Below are 24,560 nucleotides of genomic sequence, written 5' to 3' on the forward strand. Positions count from 1 at the left end.
AGATGGACATGGATGGATACAGATGCGGATGGAACGAGGGACGGATATGGACAGACAGATGGACACTTCTCCCTTTTTTAATAGATTCATCAAGTCAAGTTACTTAATTTTCTTTTCCTTTCATTGTAAAATATTATGAGACCAAACATGTTTTGGTATACTTGTTTCTCTATCTCACCACTCTTATGATCATTTTATATAGCCATATGATGATATAACGATGCAGAAACAGCTCAGAGAATACCATTGATTTTCTGCATCTCAGTTATTTTGTTTTGTTTCCAGATGGGTTGACCGGACAACACTGAATTTCACATATTGGGCTGATGTGGAGCCAAACAACTTCGGGCTGGAAGAGCACTGTGGAACAATGTCCAACGATGATGGTACAGTAAACTGTAAAAAGAAGGTGTGAGTGATTGGTAAACTACTTTTACCATTCACACAAGTATCTTTAGCAGATATGATCACTTCATAGAGATGTTGATATATATTATATACAGTGACTGGTTGAAATATATCAGAAAGAACCACAGCCAAATATTTTGACCTCAAACCAATAGTAGTTAAAGCAACTGGATTGACCAAATACAACCTCATTGAAAACTCAAAAAGATACCAGGAAATATCACAACAAAACTACAATGGTACTCGGCAGAGCCCATACCTCCGCCAGGCTGGACAGTTTACATTTTGTATCCGACTGATAGACCAGATCTACATTCGGACCTTAACCAAAATCTAATCGGCTTGTTCTTGTCATCTACCCAACTCTTCCACCAAGTTTTAATCATAATCCACCGACAACTTTTTGAAATATCGTCCTATATATCGTTTTTGACCCAATCTCTCAGTGGTGAGGAATTACGAAAAAAATTAAAAAAAATTCTCGCATCTGGATCTTCAACAAAATTGTATCAGTTCGCCCTTGTCACACACCCAACCCAATCACCAAATTTCATCCCAATTCATCAATAACTTTTTGAGATATCCTGCTGACAAACAGATGGACAACACAGACTTTGGTGCTGAAACATAACTTCCATCCACCTTTGGTGGAGGAAGTAACGAACTACAACGGGAAACTGTCCAGGGTTCAGTGGCAATCCTTGGACGAGCAATTGGAGTGAAGATGCTTTGCGATGTTACACCTGAAAATGTCGAGCTCAGTATCCAAACATGTTACTGTGGAGCTCAGTAAAACTCTTACAAATCACCACAAAATGCATATTCCCCTTATTTATATTGGGGGAAATATGGGCAGCAAAGCTCAATTGATCATTGCTTCTTACTAAAGTTAATGATGCTTCCTTTATAGTTAGTGAGGGAGAGATGCTGCATGATGGTTTTCTTGGGACTATTGAATGATTCGGACTAATGAACTTAAAATGCAGCTCCAGATTATTTCTTCTTGACAAAAGGTAGTCTTAATTGTTTAAGATAATTAATTATATCATCATAACTTAAACAAAAACAAGTAGAGATACGTTCAAAGTACACTGCCCCCCTTCCAAATAATTAAATAACAAATCCTCCAGCGCGCAACATTCCTGGGGTGCCTCGGCACATGGAGACGGAATTGGGAGGGAGCAGTGTGCAATAATTGATTGATTCATTGATTAATTGCATAATTAAAATAAATTAATAATCATAAAATAATTAATATCTTAATTAATTGACTAATAGCATAACTAAACCACCACTGTTTCACCTGAATCTGTAATTTTTTTGAAAATTAATTTATCGAAAAATTAAATAGTCGATTAATTGATTAATCGATAAATCAAAAATACCCTTTATAACCAAGTCGCTTGGTCACCGTCATGTACAAATATAGGTTTCCTTAATCAAAAAGTGCCTGAGATATTGCCCACCTGAGAAATAAATAAATAAGGAATCAATAAATTGACAATAATTAAGTAATTATTCAATTAATTGATTAATCAAAAAAACATTTAAAATGTCGTTTTTGCCAAAGCACATCTTCGCTTTTGTCCCCAAATTTCAGCTTTCTTGCTCAAAGGATGGCTGAGATATCACCCGGACAAACAAACAAGAAAACAAACAAACTGAGTATAAACTGAGTATACTGCCTTCCTTCGGCGCCTGGCGATGACTTCATGCATCGCCTGGATATGGAATTGGGAAGGAGCGGTGTACAAAAACTTCCTTATTTATGTATTCTGATGAAAACTGCCCTTGATCACTTCTTTGGCATCCATGAATATGTTTGATACAGTCTTTCCTTACACCACATAAATTTCTCACCAGCAAATAAGGTTGTCATTTGTGTGACTCAAGATGTCACATTTACAATGCATTTGATTTTACATACAAGAGATTGAAGAAATGAAAAAAATCAAAGAAAACTTGAATCATAATATGCAAATGAATTCACAAGCACTTGTTTTTTTTTATTTAAACAATTTGAGCTCAGACTTGTACTCGGGGTGCGTCAATGAAAGGTGAACCACTTCCAAACTTCATTAACCAAAACATTGAGTAATAAAACAAAAATTAACTCGGAAAATGAAAACCAAATCATGGAGAAATGAAACTCATGATGCGTTCATATGCTTATCGTTGAGGTGTTCGATGTGAGCACCCCCACGCACACAACATGCATTCGCACGAATTGCGAAGCTGTCAATGACGTTTCTGCAAGTTTTAATGGTTACTGTCTGCACATCAGCCTCAACTGCTGCTTTCAGATCTGGGGCGTTCCTTGAAGACGTTATCCTTACAAGCTCCCCAGAGGAAAAAATCCAGCGGATTGAGGTCGGGGTTGTGTGGAGACCATTCATTTTCCATACGCAAACTGAGAACTCGTCCGAATTTTTTTTTGGGCAATTTTTGACACAGAAAGGCAATTGTTTTGTTGGCTGTATGCGGGGTAGCACCGTCTTGCATGAACTACATTCGCCGGAGGGCCGCACTGCTCATCGATTGCTTCAAGTCTTCGTAAAATGCATTGACAATCAACTGGTATCGTTCTTGATTGATGCTAACCGTTCTTCCATTGTTGTCTTCAAACCAATACAAACCCAGTCACTCAACTTTGGACATGCTACCCCTCTCTCAGCAATGGTTGGAGGCCATTAATCTCAAACCACTGCTCCCAGATACAGCCCAAACACACCTCTGAAGCAGTCAGCTACAAAAGCAGTGACTTTCTGACCCTCAAGTGACTTCTCTTCAACCTCATCTGGGCATTGACTTCCCCAGAAAATGTTGTTGTGTGAATTGACAGCACCATTGACGTGAAAGTGTCCCTCGTCACGGAACCACACATCGCGAATCCAGTTTGGGTTTGCCTCCATCTTCTGCTGCAGCATCTCACACATAGCGACTCGTGCTGCTTTATCCCCATCGGTCAATTTATGGGCCGTTGTGACGTGGAAAGGAAAGAGGTTTAAATATTGTTTCATTCTTCTTCTGATACTGCTGGGAGTGAGACCCAGTTCAGCCGATCTTTGTCGATGCGATTTCTTCGGACCTTGCATGATTGACTCACAAACTCGTTCCATGTTTCCTTCACGCCGTACACTTTTTGGATGACCGGACCTTCCTTTGTTAATGTTGAGAATCGTTCCTTCACTTTTGAACTTTTTCACAAGTTTCCAAATGGCTGGCTTGCTTGGCTTGTTTCTGGGATGTACTCCATATTCAGGAGAGAACCTCGTCAGGATGGAAGCAATTGATTTGGTCTCAAAATATCACTTGACAATGTTTACTCTTTGCTCCATTGAAAACGTCACTTTTTCCAGAGAATACTTTGGTTATGCTTGAATGACTTCTCCAAAGGTCAAAACAAAAAACCCCAAAAATTAAGGTAGTAATTGAAAGTACAGATGTCATTTGAAGCAGTTAACCATTTATTGACACCCCCTATACATATACACTACATAACCAAAAGTATGTTGACACCTGCTTGTCCAACATCTCATTCCAAAATCATGGGCATTAATATGGAGTTGGTCCCCCCCCCCTTTGCTGCTATAACAACCTCCACTCTTCTGATAAGACTTTCCACTAGATGTTGGAACATTGCTGTGTAGATTTGCTTCCATTCAGCCACAAGAGCATTAGTGAGGTCGGGCACTGATGTTGGGCAATTAGGTCTGGCTCACAGTCGGCGTTCCATTTGATCCCAATGGTGTTTCATGGGGTTGAAGTCAGGGATCTGTGCATTCCAGTCGATTTCTTCCACACCGATCTCAACAAACCATTTCTGTACGGACCTCGCTTTGTGCACGGGGACATTGTCATGCTGAAACAGGAAAGGGCCTTCCCCAAACTATTGCCATAATGTTGGAAGCACATAATCCTCTAGAATGTAATTGTATGCTGTAGTGTTAAGATTTCCCTTCACTGGAACTAAGGGACCTAGCCCGAACCATGAAAAACAGCCCCAGACCATTATTCCTCCTCCACCAAACTTTACAGTTGGCACTACACATTCGGGCAGGTGACGTTCTCCTGACATCCGCCAAACCCAGATTTGTCCGTCGGAATGCCAGATGGTGAAGCGTGATTCATCATTCCAGATAATGTATTTCCACTGCTCCAGAGTCCAATGGCGGTGAGCTTGACATCACTCCAGCCGACACTTGGCATTGCGCATGGTGATCTTCGGCTTGTGTGCAGCTGCTCGGCCATGGAAACCCATTTCATGAAGCACTCGATGAGCAGTGTTTGTACTGCTGTTCCTTCCAGAGTCAGTTTGGAACTCTGTAGTGAGTGTTGTAACCGACAACAGATGATTTTTCCACGCTACGCACTTCAGCACTCGGCGATCCCATTCTGTGAGCTTGTGTGGCCTACTACTTCGAGGCTGAGCTGTTGTTGCTCCAAGACGTTTGCACTTACAGTTGACCGGGGCAGCTCTAGCAGTTCAGAAATTTGATGAACTGACTTGTTGGAAAGGTGGCATCCTATGATGCTGACACGTTGAAAGTCACTGAGCTCTTCAGTACGGCCCATTCTACTGGTAATGTTTGTCTGTTATGTTTGTCATTCTACTGACAATTCTACTGACAATGGCTGTGTGCTTGATTTTATACACCTGTCAGCAATGGGTGTGGCTGAAATAGCCGAATCCATTAATTAGGAGGAGAGTCCGTATACTTTTGGCCATGTAGTGTATCACATGCCAGACAAAGACATTCTTTGATGTCATTGTAGTTTTATACAAATTACAACGACATTACTAGACGATATTCAAACACATACTGTATGCATGTACATGTGATTTGAGTCTGGGATCCCCAAGACATTAGCTTGGGATTGAGACAGAAACTCTAACAGTTGTACTGCATGATGTGGTCAGGTTTACTCAAAGAAAAAAAGTGTCCACAACCGCTTATTACAACCTAAAGTTCCTGGTTCTTGCCACCAAACCAGTTCATGACATTTGACAACTACCTTGCATCGAGTTGGCAGCTCAGGGATGAGGGATTAAATGTGCTTACTCCCAGAATGCAATCGGCTTGTTATATTGCCTCCAAGTTAATTTGACCTTGAAGAGAAACTAAACTCAAGCTTCAAAAGAATGAACTGCAGGAAGCCAGAAGGAGGTTGTTTTCACCTTGTCTGTTTATTACTGGTGAAAATCGAAGATTTTTCAAGCATATTGGTCAGTTGATTTTGTTATTCTGTCTTTCTGTTTGTGTCTTTTTTTTTTTTTTTTTTTTTTTTTTTTTTGTATACCTTGGTCGAGGCTCGCATGAGAGCTAACACACAACTCACAGCAAGGAGGCATGAGACAAGAGGGGCGGGAGTGGAAGGGACAAAACAGTGGGGAACAGACACATTAGGTGAACTGTGGAAGGGAGAGGGATGGGGATGGGACGGGGAACATGGCGAAGAGAAGATGGACATTTCAGGGACTTTCAGGAAGGAAAGCAGGAGAAATGAAGGAAGTGGGCTTGGGTGGATTATCGTTGGTAGAAAAGATCGAGGATTTGGATGGGGGAAGATAAGAGGTGGTGGTGAACAGCTGTTTTGAAAGCCTGGAGGGAAGAATGGGAAAGAATAGAGTGAGGAAGTTTATTCCAAAGGCGGGAAAAAAGAGGAATGAAAGAGTGAAGATGAGCAGTGATTCGTGATTTTGGTAGTTTTACCAGAAGGGGGTTGTTGGCGGACCTTGAGCGCCCTGTGGAAATGTGGTGGGGACAAATCGCAGAGAGAGCAGGGGGCAAGGCTGGAGAGGAGTCGGTAGAAGACAGAAAGACCACCGACCAACCTGCGGTGATTGAGTGAGAGGCCCAAAGACTCAGCTTCATTGCGGGAGATGCCGATGATCTTAAATGCCCTGGTTTCGACAGCGTGAAGCCGAGAAAGGTGGGAGGCAGGAGCACCAGCCCAGAGGGGAGAGCAGTACTCCATCAGGCAATGGACAAAAGCTTTGTAAGTGGTCAGGAGCTCAAGAGGGCCGAGGAAGGACTTAGCACGACGGAGGATTCCCAGTCGGCGACTGGCTTTTGAGGCGAGGTTGGAAATGTGACTTTCCCAGGAAAGGTCATGGCAGATAGTGAGACCTAGAAGCTTGAAAGAAAAGACTTCTTCCAGAGGATTGTTGAGAAAGTGGATGGGGGGGTTTTGTAAACGGTCCTTTCGAAGAGACATAGTGAGGGTGTGAGATTTGTCTGGATTGAAAGACATGTTCCACGTGTTGGACCAGTTTGTGATATTATCCAGATCTGCAGTGAGTGAAGAAGCTGCTGCTTGCCGGTCTGAGGGATGACAGATGGTACGGCAGAGGGTGGAGTCATCGGCAAAGAGAAATAGAGGATTTTCCAGAGAGTCCGAGAGATCATTGATGAAAACCAGAAAAAGAACAGGGCCCAGAACGCTACCTTGAGGAACTCCAGCCTGCACAGGAAGAGGGGATGAAAGAACTCCATTTAGGGCCACACGTTGACTGCGACAGGAGAGGAAGTCTGCGAGCCATGAGTGGAGATGGCCTTGAATACCATGGGAAGAGAGTTTGGTGAGTAGGGCAGGGTGCCAGACTGTGTCAAAAGCACGTGATATGTCCAGGGATACGGCTCGGATTTCCTGTCTGGCATTGAGGACCTCCATCCATTGATGGGAGAGCAGAAGCAGCATATCCAGGGTAGAGTGACCTGGTCTGAAACCAAATTGATGATTGGAAATCAAGCCATTGGAGAAGAGGAAGGATTTCATATCTGAGGCGATGATGGATTCCATCACCTTGCTGATGATTGGGAGAAGGCTGATTGGTCTGTAGTTATAGGGATCTGTTTTTGCACCTTTTTTATGCAGGGCAGTGATGTTAGCAGATTTCCAAAATCTTTGTTTGTCTCTTTGTTTGTCAACCACCTACAGGTCACAATTCTAAACCAATCGTCATGAAACTTTACCAAGTTGGAGAGGTAATCTCAACTGATTTTGAGGTAATCTCAACTCAACTCTTGATTTTGAGGTCAAAGGTCATCTTGAGGTCAAATTTCTCAAATTATTTTTAAGGTCAACAACTGAGGTGAGATTTCTAAAATCCTCAATTTTCATCCGATTGACTTGAAATTTGAAGAGGATTTATATTTCATATCAATCAATTCAACCAACCAATTATTTTTGAGTTCAACATGGACCAAAAGGTCAACATAAGCCCAAGGTCAACAACTAAGGTACGATTTCTAAATTCCTCAATTTTCATCCGATTGACTTGAAATTTGAAGAGGATTTGCATATCAGGTCACTGAATTCAACCAGCCATTATTTTTTAGGTCTAATTTGTTTTATTCAAGTATCGTGCTCTGCACGATGTCTTTTATTGTTACTGACGAAATCTAAAGATTTCTTAATTATATTGATGACTTCCGTCATCTGTTTGTGAGTGTTTGTGTGAGTGTTTGTTTGTTTGTAGGCACGATAACTCGAGAATGGAAGAAGCTACCAATGTCAAATTGCACCACGTGATTCAGGAGGGTGATGGCTAGTGCTGATTCGATTTTGGTCAAAATCGGTCAAAGGTCAAGGTCACAGTGAGGTCAAACATTCGATTTTTGATGGTTTGGTACAGAATCATCGTAGAAACTTCTGGTTTGCGTCGCTACCTTCTCTCGAGACAGCTTTTATTAGACAAGGTCAGAGGTCAAGTTGACAATTTCGTAAGTACCAGTCTATGACTGCTTGTTTGTTTGTTTTTATATTTATCGCCTAGAGGTCACAATTTTAAACAGATCTTCACAAAACTTTGACTGATGATGGTTTGTCCATAAGCAAGAAGCCTATTGTTTTTGAGGTCAAAATGTCAATATCGGCCAAACGTCAACAAATTTGACAAATTTCTAAAATCCTCAATTTTCGTCTGAATGAGTAGAAATTTGAACAGGATTTTCATATCAGGTCATTGACTTCAACCACCTATATTACTTTTGAGGTCATCATAGGCCAAAAGGTTGACATAGGCTAAATTTCTAAAATCCTCAATTTTCATCCAATTGACTTGAAATTTGAAGAGGATTTACATTTTATGGCACTGAATTCAACCAGCCAATTATTTTTGAGATCAATATAAACCAAAAGGTCTACATAGGCCAAAAAGTTGACATAGTCATTTCTATAATTGGCAGTTTTCATCCATTTGACTTGAAATTTGAAGAGGATTTGTTTATTTTGTCAATGAATTCAACCAGCAAAAATGTTTTAAGGTCAAATTTTTTGTTATTATAGATTTTGCATGTATCATGCGATGTATGACGTCTTTCTTGTAACTTGCAAAATCGAATATTTTTCAAGTACTAGTACGTGCCCGTAAAATAAATAAATAAATAAATAAATAAATATTCAAACCGCGAGCAACAAACAACAACCACGCAGGCCGTTTCTTCGCTCTCGCGTGCCCGTATGTGCGTGGCCCAGAAGTTCGCATATTATTCGCAGTTACGATTATTCGCAATTTAGTTTTAATACCCAATTATTCAATTAGCGCCAACGTATTTTACCTTTTCGCAATGTCGTGGCAAGGAAAAACAAAAAGAGAAGAGAAGAGAGAGAAAAAAATTTACTTCCTGGTTCGGAGCATACCAGCACTCTGATGTTACCAAAATTTATACACCGTCTAATATGAAAACGATCATAACTTGGGGCATTGTGTTTATCTATAAATGCACATAAGAAATCGAGAAATTATGAGAATACATGAAGTCATCACTATCCGGAAGTCCGTACGTTGTAACCCGCAATGGGGAACGTGGCTGAGCTTCCCTTCCCCATCGGCCACGCCCACGCAACAACCTGTCTTGTCATTGGTTTGGTAAATAAATGGCCATAACTTGGGAAGCACTTGTCCGATTAATATCAAACCTTGAAAAGGCACATCCTCAGGTCCCCAGCAATATATCTGGCAAGTTTAAATTACATCAGACCAGTGGTTGTCGAGAAACGGCGGACACACACACACACACACACACACACACACACACACACACACACACACACACACACACACACACACACACACACACACACACACACACACACACACACTGCTGGAATTATAGATAGATATTGGTCAGCCGATTTTATAATTATGTCTGTCTGTTTGTCTGTCAGTCATGTAAAGGTCACAATTCTAAACCGATCGGCATTAAACTTCACCAAGCTGTAGAGGTAATCTCAACTGAGAAGCCTATTGATTTTTCAGATCAAAGGTCGAATTTCTAAAATCGTCATTTTTCATTTGATTGCCTTGAAAGTTGACCAGGATTTGCATGTTGCATCACTGAATTGGGAAAGCAACTATTTTTGAGGTCAAAAGGTCAACTCAAGGTCAAACTTATAAAATCATCAATTTCAATCTGAAAAATAATCATTTTTCATACGATTGATGAGCTTTGATTAAGATTGTCAATTTTAATCTTAATGCATTGGACAATTTGTATCCATGGCAACCTTTGAAGGGGGTGGATTTTGCAAGTATGCTATGCACGATGTCTTTTTCTTGTTACTTACGAAATCTTTATTGATCAGTTCCGTTCTGTTTGTTTGTGTATGTGTTTGTTTGTTTGTAGGCCTGATAACTCGAGAACTGAAGAAGCTACCAATGTCAAATTACACCACGTGATTCAGGAGGGTGATGGCTAGCGCTGATTAGATTTTGGTCAAAATCGGTCAAATGTCAAGGTCACAGTGAGGTCAAACATCCAAAAAAAAGTTATAACTCGAGAACGGAAGAAGCTACCAATGTGAAATTACACCACGTGATTCAGGAGGGTGATGGCTAGCGCTGATTTGATTTTGGTCAAAATCGGTCAAAGGTCAAAGTCACAGTGAGGTCAAACATTCAATTTTTGATGGTTTGGTACAGAATCATGGTAGAAACTTCTGGTTTGCGTTGCTACCTTCTCTAGAGACAGCTTTTATTAGACAAGGTCAGAGGTCAAGTTGACGATTTCGTAAGTACCAGTCTATGACTGCTTGTTACTTACGAAATCTAAAGATTTCGTAAGTATATTGATGACTTCCGTCCTCTGTTTGTGTGTTTATTTGTAGGCACGATAACTCGAGAACGGAATAAGCTACCAATGTCAAATTACACCACGTGATTCACGAGGGTAATGGCTAGCGCTCATTAGATTTTGGTCAAAATCGGTCAAAGGTCAAGGTCACAGTGAGGTCAAACATCTAAAACATGATAACTCGAGGAAAGTTACCACAGGTATTGTTGACTGAGCATGAATTTGGAAGATTGAGGTAAGTTCAGTGGAATTTGGGTGTCAATTCGTCGAGTTACGGCTGTTTAAAACATTTCAGTGTTATAAAAAATATTAAATAATTCCGTAAATTGCTGTGGAGAAATGGAGTGTTTTTGCTTCGGTCGACGTTACGAGTTCATTTTAACTTTGATTTTAATTTTGTCTTCGGTTTTTGCGATCGCTTGGGACGCGAAACACCCGGTTGTCGAAATTGTGGTAAAAATCAGATGTTTTGGAGACGTTTTAAGATTGTATAAAATATTTCACTCGCCGCATCACGGCTCGTCACGTGGTGCAGCACGCTCGAGCAGACGCGGCGTTGAGTCACGTAATGGTTTTGCGTGTGCGCGCTGACGGTGTTTTCGATAAAGATGGTGTTTAAAAGTCATTTTTTATCCCAATAAAGGTTATCGTGGCATGCCTGACTCGCTAAGCCGTCGGATTATGTAAAGATTGTTGGTGGATGGCCGAATATTACGGTTTTGTGACTTTGATAAAATAATATTAAATAATTGCGTGGAGAAATGGAGATTTTTGCTTCGGTCGATGTTACGAGTTCGTTTTAACTCGGATCGCAATTCTGTTTTCACTTTTGGTAACGGTTAAGTATGCTTAATACTCCGTTGTCGAAATTCTGGTAAAAATCGGATGTTTTATGAGATTTATGTCAGGTGTCGTTTCTGAGGCTAAACTGAAGATTATGCTAATGCGGGGGATTGTAACACACGGCATTACGCGCTCGTTTTAAAGTCAATTTCAATCCTGTCTTCAATTTTGGTAACGGTTAAGTATGCTTCACACTCGTTTGTCGAAATTCTGGTAAAAATCGGATGTTTTATGAGAGGTTTTCTACAGAATCATGGTAGAAACTTCTGGTTTGCGTCGCTACCTTCTCTTGAGACAGCTTTTATTAGACAAGGTCAGAGGTCAAGTTGACGATTTGGTAAGTACCAGTCTATGACTGCTTGTTTGTTTGTATGTTTGTTTGTTTGTCTGTTTGTTTGCTTGTTTGTTTGCGTGCAGAATATCTCAAAAAGTTGTGGACGGATTCGGATGAAATTTGGTGGGCAGGTTGGGTGGTGTGTGAGGACGAATTGATTTGGGTTTGGTGAAGATCCGGATCCGGATTCGGATCCGGTGACCAGAATTTTCCATTGATCTTCATTATTGAGAGATAGGGCCAAAAACGATACATGGCACGATATCTCGAAAGGTTGTGAACAGATTCAGATAAAACTTGGTGGACACGTCGGGTATGTGATGATCCTAATCCGAATCCGGATCCAATCATTTTAAAGTGATTTTTTTTCACCATTGAGAGACAGGGCCAAAAACGACATATATCACGATATGTCAAAAAGTTGTTGACAGATTCGGACAAAACTTGGTGGACAGGTTGGGTGTGTGATGAGGACAAATTGGTTTCATTTTGGTGAAGATCCGAATCCAGATCCGGACACGAGAATTTTTTAATTTTCAAAGTGATTCTTCACCATTGAGAGATGAGCCCAAAAATAATACATTGCACGATATTTCAAAAATTTATTGTGCCCGATATGTTCTACTGGATCAGGCATTGCGTGGCGGAGGTATACGGCTATGCGCTCTTCCGAGTGCCCTTCTAGTCGTTGAAGTTTTCACTCCGTATTTTACTCCATATGGAGTGAAGTTTCACTTTCACTCCATAACAGACACAGATATTACAAAGGAATTGAATTAATTTCCAAGTAATTTCTACTGAGGAAGCCACATCTTGTCTTTGTGGGTCACTGATTGATTTAAAAGCATTTTGTTGTCGTATGTCCATTACGTACTTACTGTGTAATCATACATAAAATTAATTACTGTACCATCTTAAACATTTACAACCTAAATGCATTGGCGAGAAATAGCCTGATGTGTGTCCCAAATACAAAAGGACAGTGACAAATGTTTTTGAGATTCTGTGCTCTCCATCAGTGGCAGTTTTTAGTTGTGGTTGATTGTTGTGGAATAAATGCAGAGTAGACATTATTGCAGTGAACAAAGTAAATAATTGTCTTGTACTTTCTCTTTGCATTTCCCACCCTTTAACAGTCAAATGGAATGATAGAAACTGTGGAATAAACTTATCATTCCTGTGCAAGAGGCACAGGATGATTTCAGAACATCAAACACTTGAACCTCCCACCACTCGACCACGTGGCCGTTGCTTTCCAGGGTGGTTCTCCTTCCGACTCAAGGCAAGCTTTCAGACACCACTTATAAGTTGCTAAAATGTACACCTCTCATAAAAGGTTGAATAATTGGATGGTATAAGGAATGAAAGATGGGTAAGACATGCAAACAATACTCCATCCTCATACACCTCAAAATCCCACTCTGCCACACCAACTCGCTATTCTGCAGAAAATCAAAAGCTTACCACCACACACCCCCACATATGCTTGCAAACTACACCTGCTTACTTACTTAGGAATTGCATGCCCAGCTTGCCAGAATACCTTATCCATCCACCATCAAAGAAATTGAGGAAGGGAAGGTCAGCATCAACATATTGCTGCCATGAAAGTGTATGGAGCAGAAAGGTGTTCATAAAACTGTTCAAATACACATATAATACCTGGTTATGTCAAATGTAACCAGAAATTGAGCAGGTAATAAATGATAATGATGACATACTGAAGATTTAATGCTCCTTTAACTCCTTTGCACTGGCATATATCCATCCATCCACTGGTACCATACTCTGTGCAGAGCGTTGGTGCTGCCGAAGCAGTCTCCTTGGCTATTGGGCACAATCCTGGAGGGGTCGCCACTCTGACACAGGATACCAGCAAGCTGGCACTCATTTTGCCGACCTCTGAAGGATGACAGGCAGAGTCAACCCCACCTGGTATTAATTCAATGGTAGGCAGGATTTGAACTTGGGACCCGAGAAATCCCAAGCCTGTCACCATAATCATTAAGCGAACACCTGGCATTATATATATATATATATATATATATATATATATATATATACATGTGTACATAAATACATACATATACGAGGTTCGTCTAAAAAGTAACGGGACTGACCACAGAAATTTTATTCCAAAAAATATATTGAAATCACAGCTTGTCCCCTTCAAGCTAGTTTACCTCCAGTCTCACACACTTGTCCATCCTCTTCTTCCACGCTTTGATGCACCCCCCCGGAAGGCTTCTTCTGGAATCCTCCGGAGCTCCTTCGTCACGGCCCTGTTGATGGCCTCCACATCAGGAAATTGGGTCCCCTTGATCACCCCCTTGAGCTTGGGGAATAGGAAAAACTCACAAGGGGCCAAGTCTGGCGAATACGGGGGTTGCTCCAGAGTTGGCACGTTCCTCTCCGCCAGAAATTGTTGGATGCTCAGGGCACTGTGAGCAGGGGCGTTGTCATGGTGGAGCACCCAGGCATTGTCCTCCCACAGATCCCTCTTCTTGTCCCGGTCAGTGTGACCACTCCTTGGCTTTTTTCACAAGATCTTGGCTATTCGTTGTTCACCTTGGCGTCTTGGTTTTCTGTAGGTTTTCTTGGCGTATAGGTTTTCCATTATCATCGCTTTTGTGAAACCTTGTGAATTCTTGGCTTTTTTCATTGGCTCACCTTGGCATTTATGAAAACGAGGAGTGGTCACACTGGTCTGTTTGCCCTCCAAAGATCCTTATTAGGTTGCTTACCTAAAGTAAGTACCTTATTAACCTGTAAGCTGATAAGTTTTCTGACTGCCGAGAACATCAGCAGGGCTCCATTCTTCATATGGCTTTCCACGTGAAATGCACGCACGCACACTTGGCATGAAATGTCGTCTCATTGTGAGATAAGTGTCAAAATCCCATTTCACAAGTGAATTGCTCAACACATTCAGCAACAGAATAAATTACTCATTGTGCATATTTTTATTATGAAAACGATTTTTTTTTTTTTTAATTTTTAAAACCATGTCTGATAGGAAGGTTTTTTTTTTTTTTTTAAACCTTCCTGTCAAACATTTTCTTTGTTTATAAATTATCTTGAGACATTTTTGGTGTGTACACACTACTTTAAAATCCAGTGTCTTTCGCAGATACGATCACTTCATACTGTTAAGAATACTCGTATAAATGCCTAAACGAGTGTCGTTTGCATCGTATTTCCTTTGTTAGTGTTTCAAGATATATGGCCACAATGAATCGGAATTGGTGCCTTGGACTTCAGCCAATCTGGTCTGCCACAGCAAGGGAGGGCAGCTGACTACAATCAGCAATGCCATTGAACAGGGTATGTCAGCATGAACGCCGTTCTTCCCGTCTCTACTTTTTTTTTACTCCGTACACAGTTTCCCCCGCTCGGGGTTTAATGAGGTTTTAATGAGTTTCTGCAGTTTCCCCTATTTTGTAAAGATTTGGAAAATCCCATCAAAGCTGCAGCTACTGTGACACATGATGCCTTTCAACTGTATTTATGCTTCTTGCAATTCGTTGCTGCAATCTCACCCAAGGAATTAAACTGTCATAATTTAGATGAAGTTACACTCTTGGAACTTCTTTTGTCTTCACGACTGTTAAATTATCGTGAAAGTGATATATTGTCAGGAGGTGGACTGTATCTCATTTCAATTGATGGCTTATTTAAATATTGGCATGAAGTCCATTGCATCACTTGAATATGGTATTATCCGATTATACAAAATGCAGACTTATTTCGTTGAGATGTTAAATCGATCTACGCTCATTCTTATTCTCTCTGTCCCACAGCTTTTTTGTTGAGCCTCATCGGTCCAAATTTCCTCGCGAAGCTTTGGATTGGACTGAGTGACGCGAACAAAGACAGGGATTTTGTGTGGACCGATAACGACCCTCTTGTCTACTCGAACTGGGCCGAAGGAGAGCCTTCCTATCTGACTGTATGTTATTAACACCAAATGTATCTCAGTGTGTGCATATGAAGTACTAAACGTGTGTTTAAATATTTTCCCGAATTATTAATTGAGGATTTTTCGGTGAATTGACCTTCGGGAGATAATTTTGTCATTATCTGAAGTTAGATGAGTTTACCAAAATATTAGTTTGGGATCAGATGCAGTGGCATACTTGTAAGAGCATCTGCTCCAAGTCTGAGAGATTAGCGGTTTGATTCCGACCCTGATGTAGTGAAACCAAAGACTTCAAAAGATGCTGCTTCCTTGCTTGACGCTCAGCTTTTAAAAGATAGAGAAGGGACAAACCCCATAGGCTGGGTCCATCCAGAGGAGGAAATTCCTCTTTAATTGCCATACTGAATGCACAGAGAAAAGCGACGTCATATAGGTGATGTCACTGGTAAACTCGGGAAGTTACATCAATTCCCCCCAAGCTCAGACTTTGTGTTTATCTGAAATCAAGTTGTGTGTGTGTGTGTGTGTGTGTGTGTGCGTGTGTGTGTGTGTGTGTGTGTGTGTGTGTGTGTGTGTGTGTGTGTGTGTGTGTGTGTGTGTGTGTGTGTGTGTTATACCTCTTCCATGAGCCATAGATGCTGGAGAAAAAAAAGGAGTGTGGAGAAATTATTCCAGAAGATCTTTTCGAAGATCTCTTGAGTCAGTAGACAAATCCAATTCACAGATCATTTGACAATGCCATAATAAAGGAAAAGGGCACTTGGGAGAGCTTGTAGCTCCGCCATGTAATGCCTGATCCACGATGACACAATGGGCCCAATGCATTTTTGAACTAGAAGGGCACTCGGGAGAGCGCATACCTCCACCACTTAATGCGTGATCCACGAGAACATATCGGACCCAATAAATTTTTGAAATATCATGCGATCTCATCGTTTTTTGGCCCAATGTCTCAATGGTGAAGAATCACTTTCAAAAATTATCAGATCCAGATCCAGATTCGGATCGTCACCAGGAGTGAATCAATTCTTGTCACAAACCCAACGTGTCAACCAAGTTTCGTCTGAAAACGTCCACAAGCTTTTGACATATCGTGATGTATATCATTTTTTGCCCGATCTCTCAATGGTGAAGAATGACGAAAACAATTCCAGTAGTCGGATCCGGGTCTTTACCAAAATCTAATCAGTTTGTCCTTGTCACACACGCAACCTGCCCACCAATTTCATCCGGATCCGTCCACAACTTTTTGAGATATTGTGCTATATATTGGTTTAGCCCTATCTCTCAAAGGTGAAGAATTGCTTGAAAAATTAGCAGACCCAGATCCGGATTTGGATCTTCACTAAAATAGAAACAATTCTTCCTTGTCACACACCCGTGTCCACCAAATTTCGTCAGAATCCATCCATAGCCTTTTGAGATATCATGCTATATATCATTTTTGGCCCGATCTCTCAATGGTGAAGAATCACAAAAAATTCTAGCAGTCGGATCTGGATCCGGATCTTCACCAAAATATAAACAGTTCGTCCTTCTCGCACACCAAACCTGTCCACCAAATTTCATCAGGATCCGTCCACAACTTTTTGAGATATCCTGCACACAGACAGACAAATGTACAAACAAGCAAACAACAGACAGAGAGGGGGGAAAATATAACCTCCTTCACCTTAGGTGGTGAAGGTAAAGACATGACGATGACATGAAAAAGTACAAGGTCAGGTCAGGGATGGGAGCGTGCGCCGGAGAAGTGCGTCGCTGCGTCCACTTTCCACCGGTACTCCTGGGGCGTCCGTCTGGCCATCCCCCAGGCATATGCCTGGCCCACCCCCATCTCCTTGAGATACCGATCAACCTGCAACCACGAGGAACATCGTTGGCCCATTGTCCTCCTCCACTCAGGAGGCTCCCTCACTGAGAGAATATGATGTGCAGGGTCATCAGATGAGCAGGATACCAACAGTGCCACACCCCATGATGCAGTTTGTCCATGACTCCCCAGGCCCGTCCCAGATGGCTAACGACCTCTGGCTCACAACATGCGGAGACATGAATTTCACTGCCTTGAGAAGTGAATCTCTCTGTGACCTCAACATCCTCACCACAAACAGGTGCAGACAAGATAGCAGCATCCAAGATGTCATTGAAAGCCTGGATCTTAGTTTTAACCCAAGAAACCCGTAATCCCAGCGGCTCCGACTCCTCAATCAGCACCTCGAGGGCCCCCAAAATAATATCCAGAGTCTCCGCAAAGATGACTGCATCATCTGCGAAATCAAGGGCAGAGTTCTTGACATTCCCAAATGATGCACCGCAGCTTAATCTCTCGGACATCCTCCCCAAAATCCAGTCCATACAAGCACTGAAACGTGTTGGGACCAGTGCACACCCCTGATAAACTCCAGTAACAACTGGAAATAAGTCAGAGATGGTACCACCACATTTCACAGCACTCTCAGTCCCAGAGTAGAGTTCAGACATCAGATCGATCAGTTTTGGTGGCACCCCAGGAAGACCAAGAATTCTCCAGAGGGCATCCTGATTCACTGAATCAAACGCTTTGCGGAGATCAACATAGGCTGCAAACAGCCCCTGCCGAAACTCTCGTCTGCGTTCGGGAAGGACACGGAGAGCAAGAATACGGTCAATCGTTGACCTCTTTGGTGTAAAGTCTGACTGCTCTGGGCGCTGGTGCTCAAACAGATCATGGCGAACCCGATCAAGAATTACCCGAGCAAAGACTTTGCCTGGCACTGAGAGCAGCGTCACCCCTCGGTAGTTGTTGCAGTCCTGGCGCTTACCCTTCCCTTTCCAGAGAGGGACAACAAGGGCCCTCTTCCAGTCAGTTGGGATGATGCCTGTGTTCCAGGCAGAGCACAGAACTGCATGCAACGACATGAGTACAGCATTTCCACCAGCCTTGAGAAGTTCAGCATGGATGCCACAGATCCCAAGAGCTTTACCCATTTCAATCAGTTCACCACAACCGGTGTTTCCACAAATGAAGGTGGATCTCAGTTGATTGGAGGGTCAGCAAAAGCGATGGTAACACCCCTGACATCTAACTCAACAGCTGGTGGATCAGCCTGGTACAGCCGCTCAAAGTAACCAGCCCAGCGGGCCTTCACTTTGGACTCCTCTGTCAAGAGCCCATCACCCTCTGCTGTAACTGCAGTACACCGAGGGACTGGGTAGAAGGAACACAATGCGCACATTCCCCTGTAAGCAGGACGAGAATAACGTGACCACAGGTGATGCTCTACCCCCTCACAGATTCCTCGCACATCGGCCTCCATGTCCACCCTCAGCACACAAACAGTTTTACGCCTCAACTCCCTGAGCATCTCAGCTCTGCCATTAAGCCTTGCCCTGCGACTCTGGTCAATGATATCCAGTTTTCCTTGAGAGACAAAATTCTTCTTCGCTCTTCGGTGTGTTCCAAGAAATCCACCAGCAAAATCAAAGATTGTGGTCTTGAAGGCACTCCACAACTCTTCAGGATCACCAAAACACAGACCCCCCCCCACCCCCCTTGCAAATCACCCACTCAGCCTGTTTGAAACTCATCAGCTGCGCTCTCATTCTTGAGCTCGCCAATATCCAGCCGAGGCTGGGATGGTACCATTCTCCCGGATTTAAGCTGTAATTTCAGAGTTGCTTCCACAAGGCCGTGGTCGGTATTGAGGAACAGAGCATTCTGGTAGACCGAGCAGTTCTGGATTTTTTTTTTTGTATACATTTTCAAGGCTCGTATGAAAGCTAGTACACAATGCACAGCAAGGGGGGCATGAGACAAGATGGGCGGGAGTGGGAAGAACAAAACAGTTGGGAACAGAGACATTAGATCTGTGGAAGGGAGAGGGATGGGGTGGGGAACACATGGGATACGAGATGGACATTACAGGGACTTTCAGGAAGGAAAGCAGGGAATTTGAAGGAGGTGGGTTTGGGGTGGATGAACAGGGGTAGAAAACATCGAGGTTTTGGATCGAGGAAGATAAGAGGTGGTGGTGAACAGCTGTTTTGAAGGCCTGGAAGGAAGAATGACATTGAAGAGAGTGTGGGAGTTTATTCCAAAGGTGGAAAAAAAGAGAAATGAAAGAGTGAAGGTGAGCAGTGATTCGTGATTTTGGTCATTTTACCAGAAGGGGGTTGTTGGCGGACCTTGAGCGCCCTGCGCAAATATGGTGGGGACAAATCGCAGACAGAGCAAGAGGGGGGGGGGGCGAGACTGTGCAGGAGATTGTAAGAGACAGAAAGACCACCGACCTGCCTGCGGTGAGACGGTGAGAGGCCCAAAGACTCAGCCTCATCGCGGGAGATACCAATGATCCTAAAAGTCTTGGTTTCCACAGCGTGAAGCCGAGAAACTGGAGAGGCAGGAGCACCAGCCCAGAGGGGAGAGCAGTACTCCATCAGGCTGCGGATGAAAGCTTTGTATGTGGTCAGGAGCTCAGGTGGGCCGAGGAAGGACTTTGCATGACTTAGGATACGACTGGATTTGGAGGCCAAGTTGGAAATGTAACTTTCCCAGGAAAGATCATGGCAGATAGTGAGACCCAGAAGCTTGAATAAAAGGACTTCTTCAAGGGGATTGTTGAGAAAGTCGATTGGTCCTTTTGGAGAGACATAGTGAGAGTGTGAGATTTGTCTGAATTGAAAGACATGTTTCACGTGTTGGACCAGTTTGTGATTTTACCCAGATCTGCAGAGAGCGAAGAACTGTACTGTACTGGAATGGGAGATGCTTAGCAGGCAGACACGAAGCGGAGGAACAGTCGAGCCGGGCTGTGTTGCACGAGTGCGAGCCAGGGCGTACTGTGCCCGCGGCTCCCCTTTATTCCGTACTCGGTCCACTCACGAGCCGGCCGACTCCAGCATTACTACGACGCCTCAGGCGGCGTGCACACCTCATATCCCTTGCCGAACCCCACGGCCACTCCTCCACCATCACGCCCATCATGCATCATCATCATGCCCCTCCCCGTGGGCATGGCTACACCACACTCCTCCCTCCTAAAAGTATGATTATTAAATGATCAGTATTATAAGAAGCATAGACAACACGAAGAACCTCGGTATAATAATCATGCAAATAAAATGAAAACAGCGAAGTATAACAGCACATCACATCATATAATGCGTGAAAGCGAGCTACTGGAGAAGCACAGCAGCACGACTCAGCAAACCCGCCCCCAGGCAGACCTGAAACAGATAAACCTTTCGAGGCCGGACCCCCGCTGTCTGGAACCCGCGGCGCCACCGCCAGACCCAACCGACCTTGGTGGGGGCGCTGAACAGCACCTTTGGCTGGAAGCAACAAACACTCCCCAACCTTCACGCACCATAATCAGTTAAGATTCCACCGCATGGTCAAAACGGCCTTGAGTGCACCCAGAGAGCCACGCCCCAGGCGCCAGGCACGTCTGACCTCGCTGAAAGCAGAGGTGGGGGTAACGCCAACCAGCGCACGAGTCCCGGCTCCGAGTCGATCTCCGAGACCCACACGGCAGTTAGACGGTAGTAATTCCATTTAAACCCCACTTCAACCATAAGCTAGTTATAAATCAATAGGAATAACATTCGAACCATTGCGAATTCATTTTTCCGTACAGCGCGCTTTCTTGATAAAATCCCAGTACAAGACAAAGCAATTACCTGCGGCCTGGAGCAACTGGAGGCCAACAAACCTTCTTTATTCGCCCCCACATCACATTGATCATAATCCAACTCCCATTGACTGATCTCCGCCACATCCACTTTTACACGAGAACTGCTGGCATTTCTTTCAACAACGTTAAACTGCATCAATAGAGCAAGGAAAAACACATATGCCATGAACAACAACCCACAACCCACATCACGAGTCCGCTTCTTGGTTGTCGACTCGATGTTGTGACTCGCGACTCCCTCCAACGCCACAGGCCCATCGTCACCTGTCGAAGCTGCCTGCAACACACCGACGCGCATTGCCTCACGAACCTTGCCACAGCGCGGGAACTCATCGCGAGCGAAGCGCGGGAACTCATCGCGAGAGCTGATACGGCTCTCGCCGCCCGCCAGAGCCTCGCCCTCGGTACTCGATGAAGGCCTCGCTGAGAGCACTGGCACATCTGGAGGCACGAACCGGAACCCGTTCCGACCCAAAAGGGTCCGGCTCGCCGAGCCCGGCTCCTGCTCCGGCTCGCCGGCATCATCATGCCCCGGCTGCAGGCTGATCTCCAGGTCACTGGGGTCCTGCTGCGGTGCCCCTTCGCTCCCGGTGCGATCGTGCTGCGGTGCCCCTTCGCTCCCGGTGCGACCGTGCTGCGGTGCGCGCTCTCGTCCCGCACCGCTAGGCGTGCGAGCACCCTGCGGCACTTGAGCCATCGCGCGGACTTGCGCGGTCACTGGTGTCTGCTCGACAGATGAAACAGTCGCGATCGCCGAGTCGAATGTGATGTCGGTCAATGGCTGCTTGCAGACAATGTCAATGGCTGCTCGCAGACCAGAAATAAAATGATCTCTCAACCGTGCCGGACGCTCCTCTGCCGTGAATCTGCACGGCACAGCCGAATGCGATGCGCGGCCAGCACGAGTGGACTCAATTCGACACCCGATCCGTGCCTCGCTCACTTCCCCCCCCCCCTGCCACTGAACTTGTCATTTCCGGATCAATTGCAAGCAGGTTTCGACGCGGGACGGAAGGATCGCCTCGCACACCGCCATCTATGAACGCAACAATGGGCGATGACCCTCGGCCCACATACCGTAGACGACCTCGAGAGCCCAGACCGCCGTCCGAGTGATTGCATTGCCACGCTCGCTCACGACCCGCGCCGCAGACCGTGCGCATGGCCGTGCGTGCCTGGCCCATTGCGATGACCCCTAGACCATCTGCTGTGTCCCGACCATCGAGACCTCGGACATTCTCCAGAGCTTGCGCGACGTCCAACGCCGCGTTCGAGCCGAAACGCGTATCCTCGACAAAACGAACAAGAAAATGAACCAAATGAACGAACGTTGCCCACTCGACGTGGCCGAAGTAGATTCCGACGAAGGCGGGCACGCGTACGTTTGCCATGCACCGACCCTTTGCCATGTTCGCGCCGGCGAGACCTTTGGCTCCGTAGACTGGAACCGCACGGGTCATTTGCCGCCCTTACACACGTCGATTCGAAGATCCTCGTCGCCAACTGTACTGTACTGGAATGGGAGATGCTTAGCAGGCAGACACGAAGCGGAGGAACAGTCGAGCCGGGCTGTGTTGCACGAGTGCGAGCCAGGGCGTACTGTGCCCGCGGCTCCCCTTTATTCCGTACTCGGTCCACTCACGAGCCGGCCGACTCCAGCATTACTACGACGCCTCAGGCGGCGTGCACACCTCATATCCCTTGCCGAACCCCACGGCCACTCCTCCACCATCACGCCCATCATGCATCATCATCATGCCCCTCCCCGTGGGCATGGCTACACCACAGTGAGACCCAGAAGCTTGAATAAAAGGACTTCTTCAAGGGGATTGTTGAGAAAGTCGATTGGTCCTTTTGGAGAGACATAGTGAGAGTGTGAGATTTGTCTGAATTGAAAGACATGTTTCACGTGTTGGACCAGTTTGTGATTTTACCCAGATCTGCAGAGAGCGAAGAAGCTGCTGCTTGCTGGTCTGGCGGATGGCTGAGGGTGGCGTCATCAGCAAAGAGATTTTTCCAGAGTCTGAGAGATCATCTATCTATAATTCCAGCAGTGTGTGTGTGTGTGTGTGTGTGTGTGTGTGTGTGTGTGTGTGTGTGTGTGTGTGTGTGTGTGTGTGTGTGTGTGTGTGTGTGTGTGTGTGTGTGTGTGTGTGTGTGTGTGTGTGTGTGTGTGTGTGTGTGTGTGTGTGACCGCTGTTTCTCGACAACCTCTGGTCCGATCTAATTGAAACTTGCCAGGTATATTGCTGGGGATCTGAGGATGTGCCTTTTCAAGGTTTGATATTAATCGGACAAGTGCTTCCCAAGTTATGGCCATTTATTTACCAAACCAATGGGAAGACACGTTGTTGCGTGGGCGTGGCTGATGGGGAAGGGAAGCACAGCCGCGTTCCCCATTACGGGTTACAACGTACGGGCTTCTGGAGAGTGATGACTTCGTGTATTCAAATAATTTCTCGATTTCTTATGCGCATTTATAGATAAACACAATGGCCCAAGTTATGATCGTTTTCATATTAGACGGTGTATAAATTTCGGGAACATCAGAGTGCTGGTATGCTCCGAACCAGGAAGTAAACTTTTTCTCTCTCTTCTCTTCTCTTTTTGTTTTTCCTTGCCACGACATTGCGAAAAGGTAAAATACGTTGGCGCTAATTGAATAATTGGGTATTAAAAATAAATTGCGAATAATCGTAACTGCGAATAATATCGAACTTCCGGGTCACGCACGTTCGGGCACGTGAGAGCGAAGAAACGGCCTGTGTGGTTTATTTATTTATTATTATTATTTTTTTACGGGCACGTACTAGTTTATGAAAACCAGAAAAAGAACAGGGCCCAGAACAGTGTCTTGAGGAACTTCAGCCAGGACAGGAAGAGGGGATGAGAGAACTCTATTTAGGGCCACACGTTGACTGCGACAGGAGAGGAAGCCTACAAGCCATGAGGGGAGATGGCCTTTGATACCACAGGAAAAGAGTTTGGTGAGCAGGGCAGGGTGCCAGACCATGTCAAAAGCACGCGATATGTCTGGGGATGTGGCTCTGATTTCATGTCTGGCATTGAGGACCTCCATCCATTGTTGGGAGAGCAGAAGCAGCATATCCAGGGTAGAGTGCCCTGGTCCGAAACCAAATTGATGATCGGAAATTAAGCCATTGGTGAAGAGGAAGGATTTCATGTCTGAAGCGATGATGGATTCCATAACCTTGCTGATGATTGGGAGAAGACTGATTGGTCTGTAGTTGCAGGGATCTGTTTTTTCACCTTTTTATGCAGGGCAGTGATGTTTGCAGATT

The 24,560-nt window shown here is 44.4% G+C and overlaps 1 protein-coding gene and 1 long non-coding RNA gene across 8 annotated transcripts in view; one reads left to right on the top strand and one right to left on the bottom strand.

Annotated features, from left to right (window-relative positions):
• LOC147030969 (uncharacterized) overlaps positions 1-14,526 on the bottom strand; it is a 37,650-nt gene extending 23,124 nt beyond the window's left edge. For both annotated transcript variants that reach the window (XR_015056604.1, XR_015056603.1), the window contains exon 1: positions 13,848-14,526. This is a non-coding gene — a long non-coding RNA (uncharacterized LOC147030969). The remainder of the gene's footprint in view (positions 1-13,847) is intronic.
• Positions 1-24,560, top strand: part of LOC147030968 (macrophage mannose receptor 1-like) — a 355,425-nt gene that overhangs the window by 244,932 nt on the left and 85,933 nt on the right. For all 6 annotated transcript variants that reach the window (XM_085875590.1, XM_085875591.1, XM_085875593.1 and 3 more), the window contains 4 exons: positions 286-386; positions 12,801-12,946; positions 14,874-14,988; positions 15,465-15,613. In XM_085875590.1, the coding sequence (XP_085731716.1) occupies positions 286-386; positions 12,801-12,946; positions 14,874-14,988; positions 15,465-15,613 (511 nt within the window). The remainder of the gene's footprint in view (positions 1-285; positions 387-12,800; positions 12,947-14,873; positions 14,989-15,464; positions 15,614-24,560) is intronic.

This window comes from Eptatretus burgeri, chromosome 3 (genome assembly GCF_056783735.1).
Source record: "Eptatretus burgeri isolate ZD-2024b chromosome 3, Ebu_testis_v1, whole genome shotgun sequence".
NCBI classification, from domain to species: domain Eukaryota; kingdom Metazoa; phylum Chordata; class Myxini; order Myxiniformes; family Myxinidae; genus Eptatretus; species Eptatretus burgeri.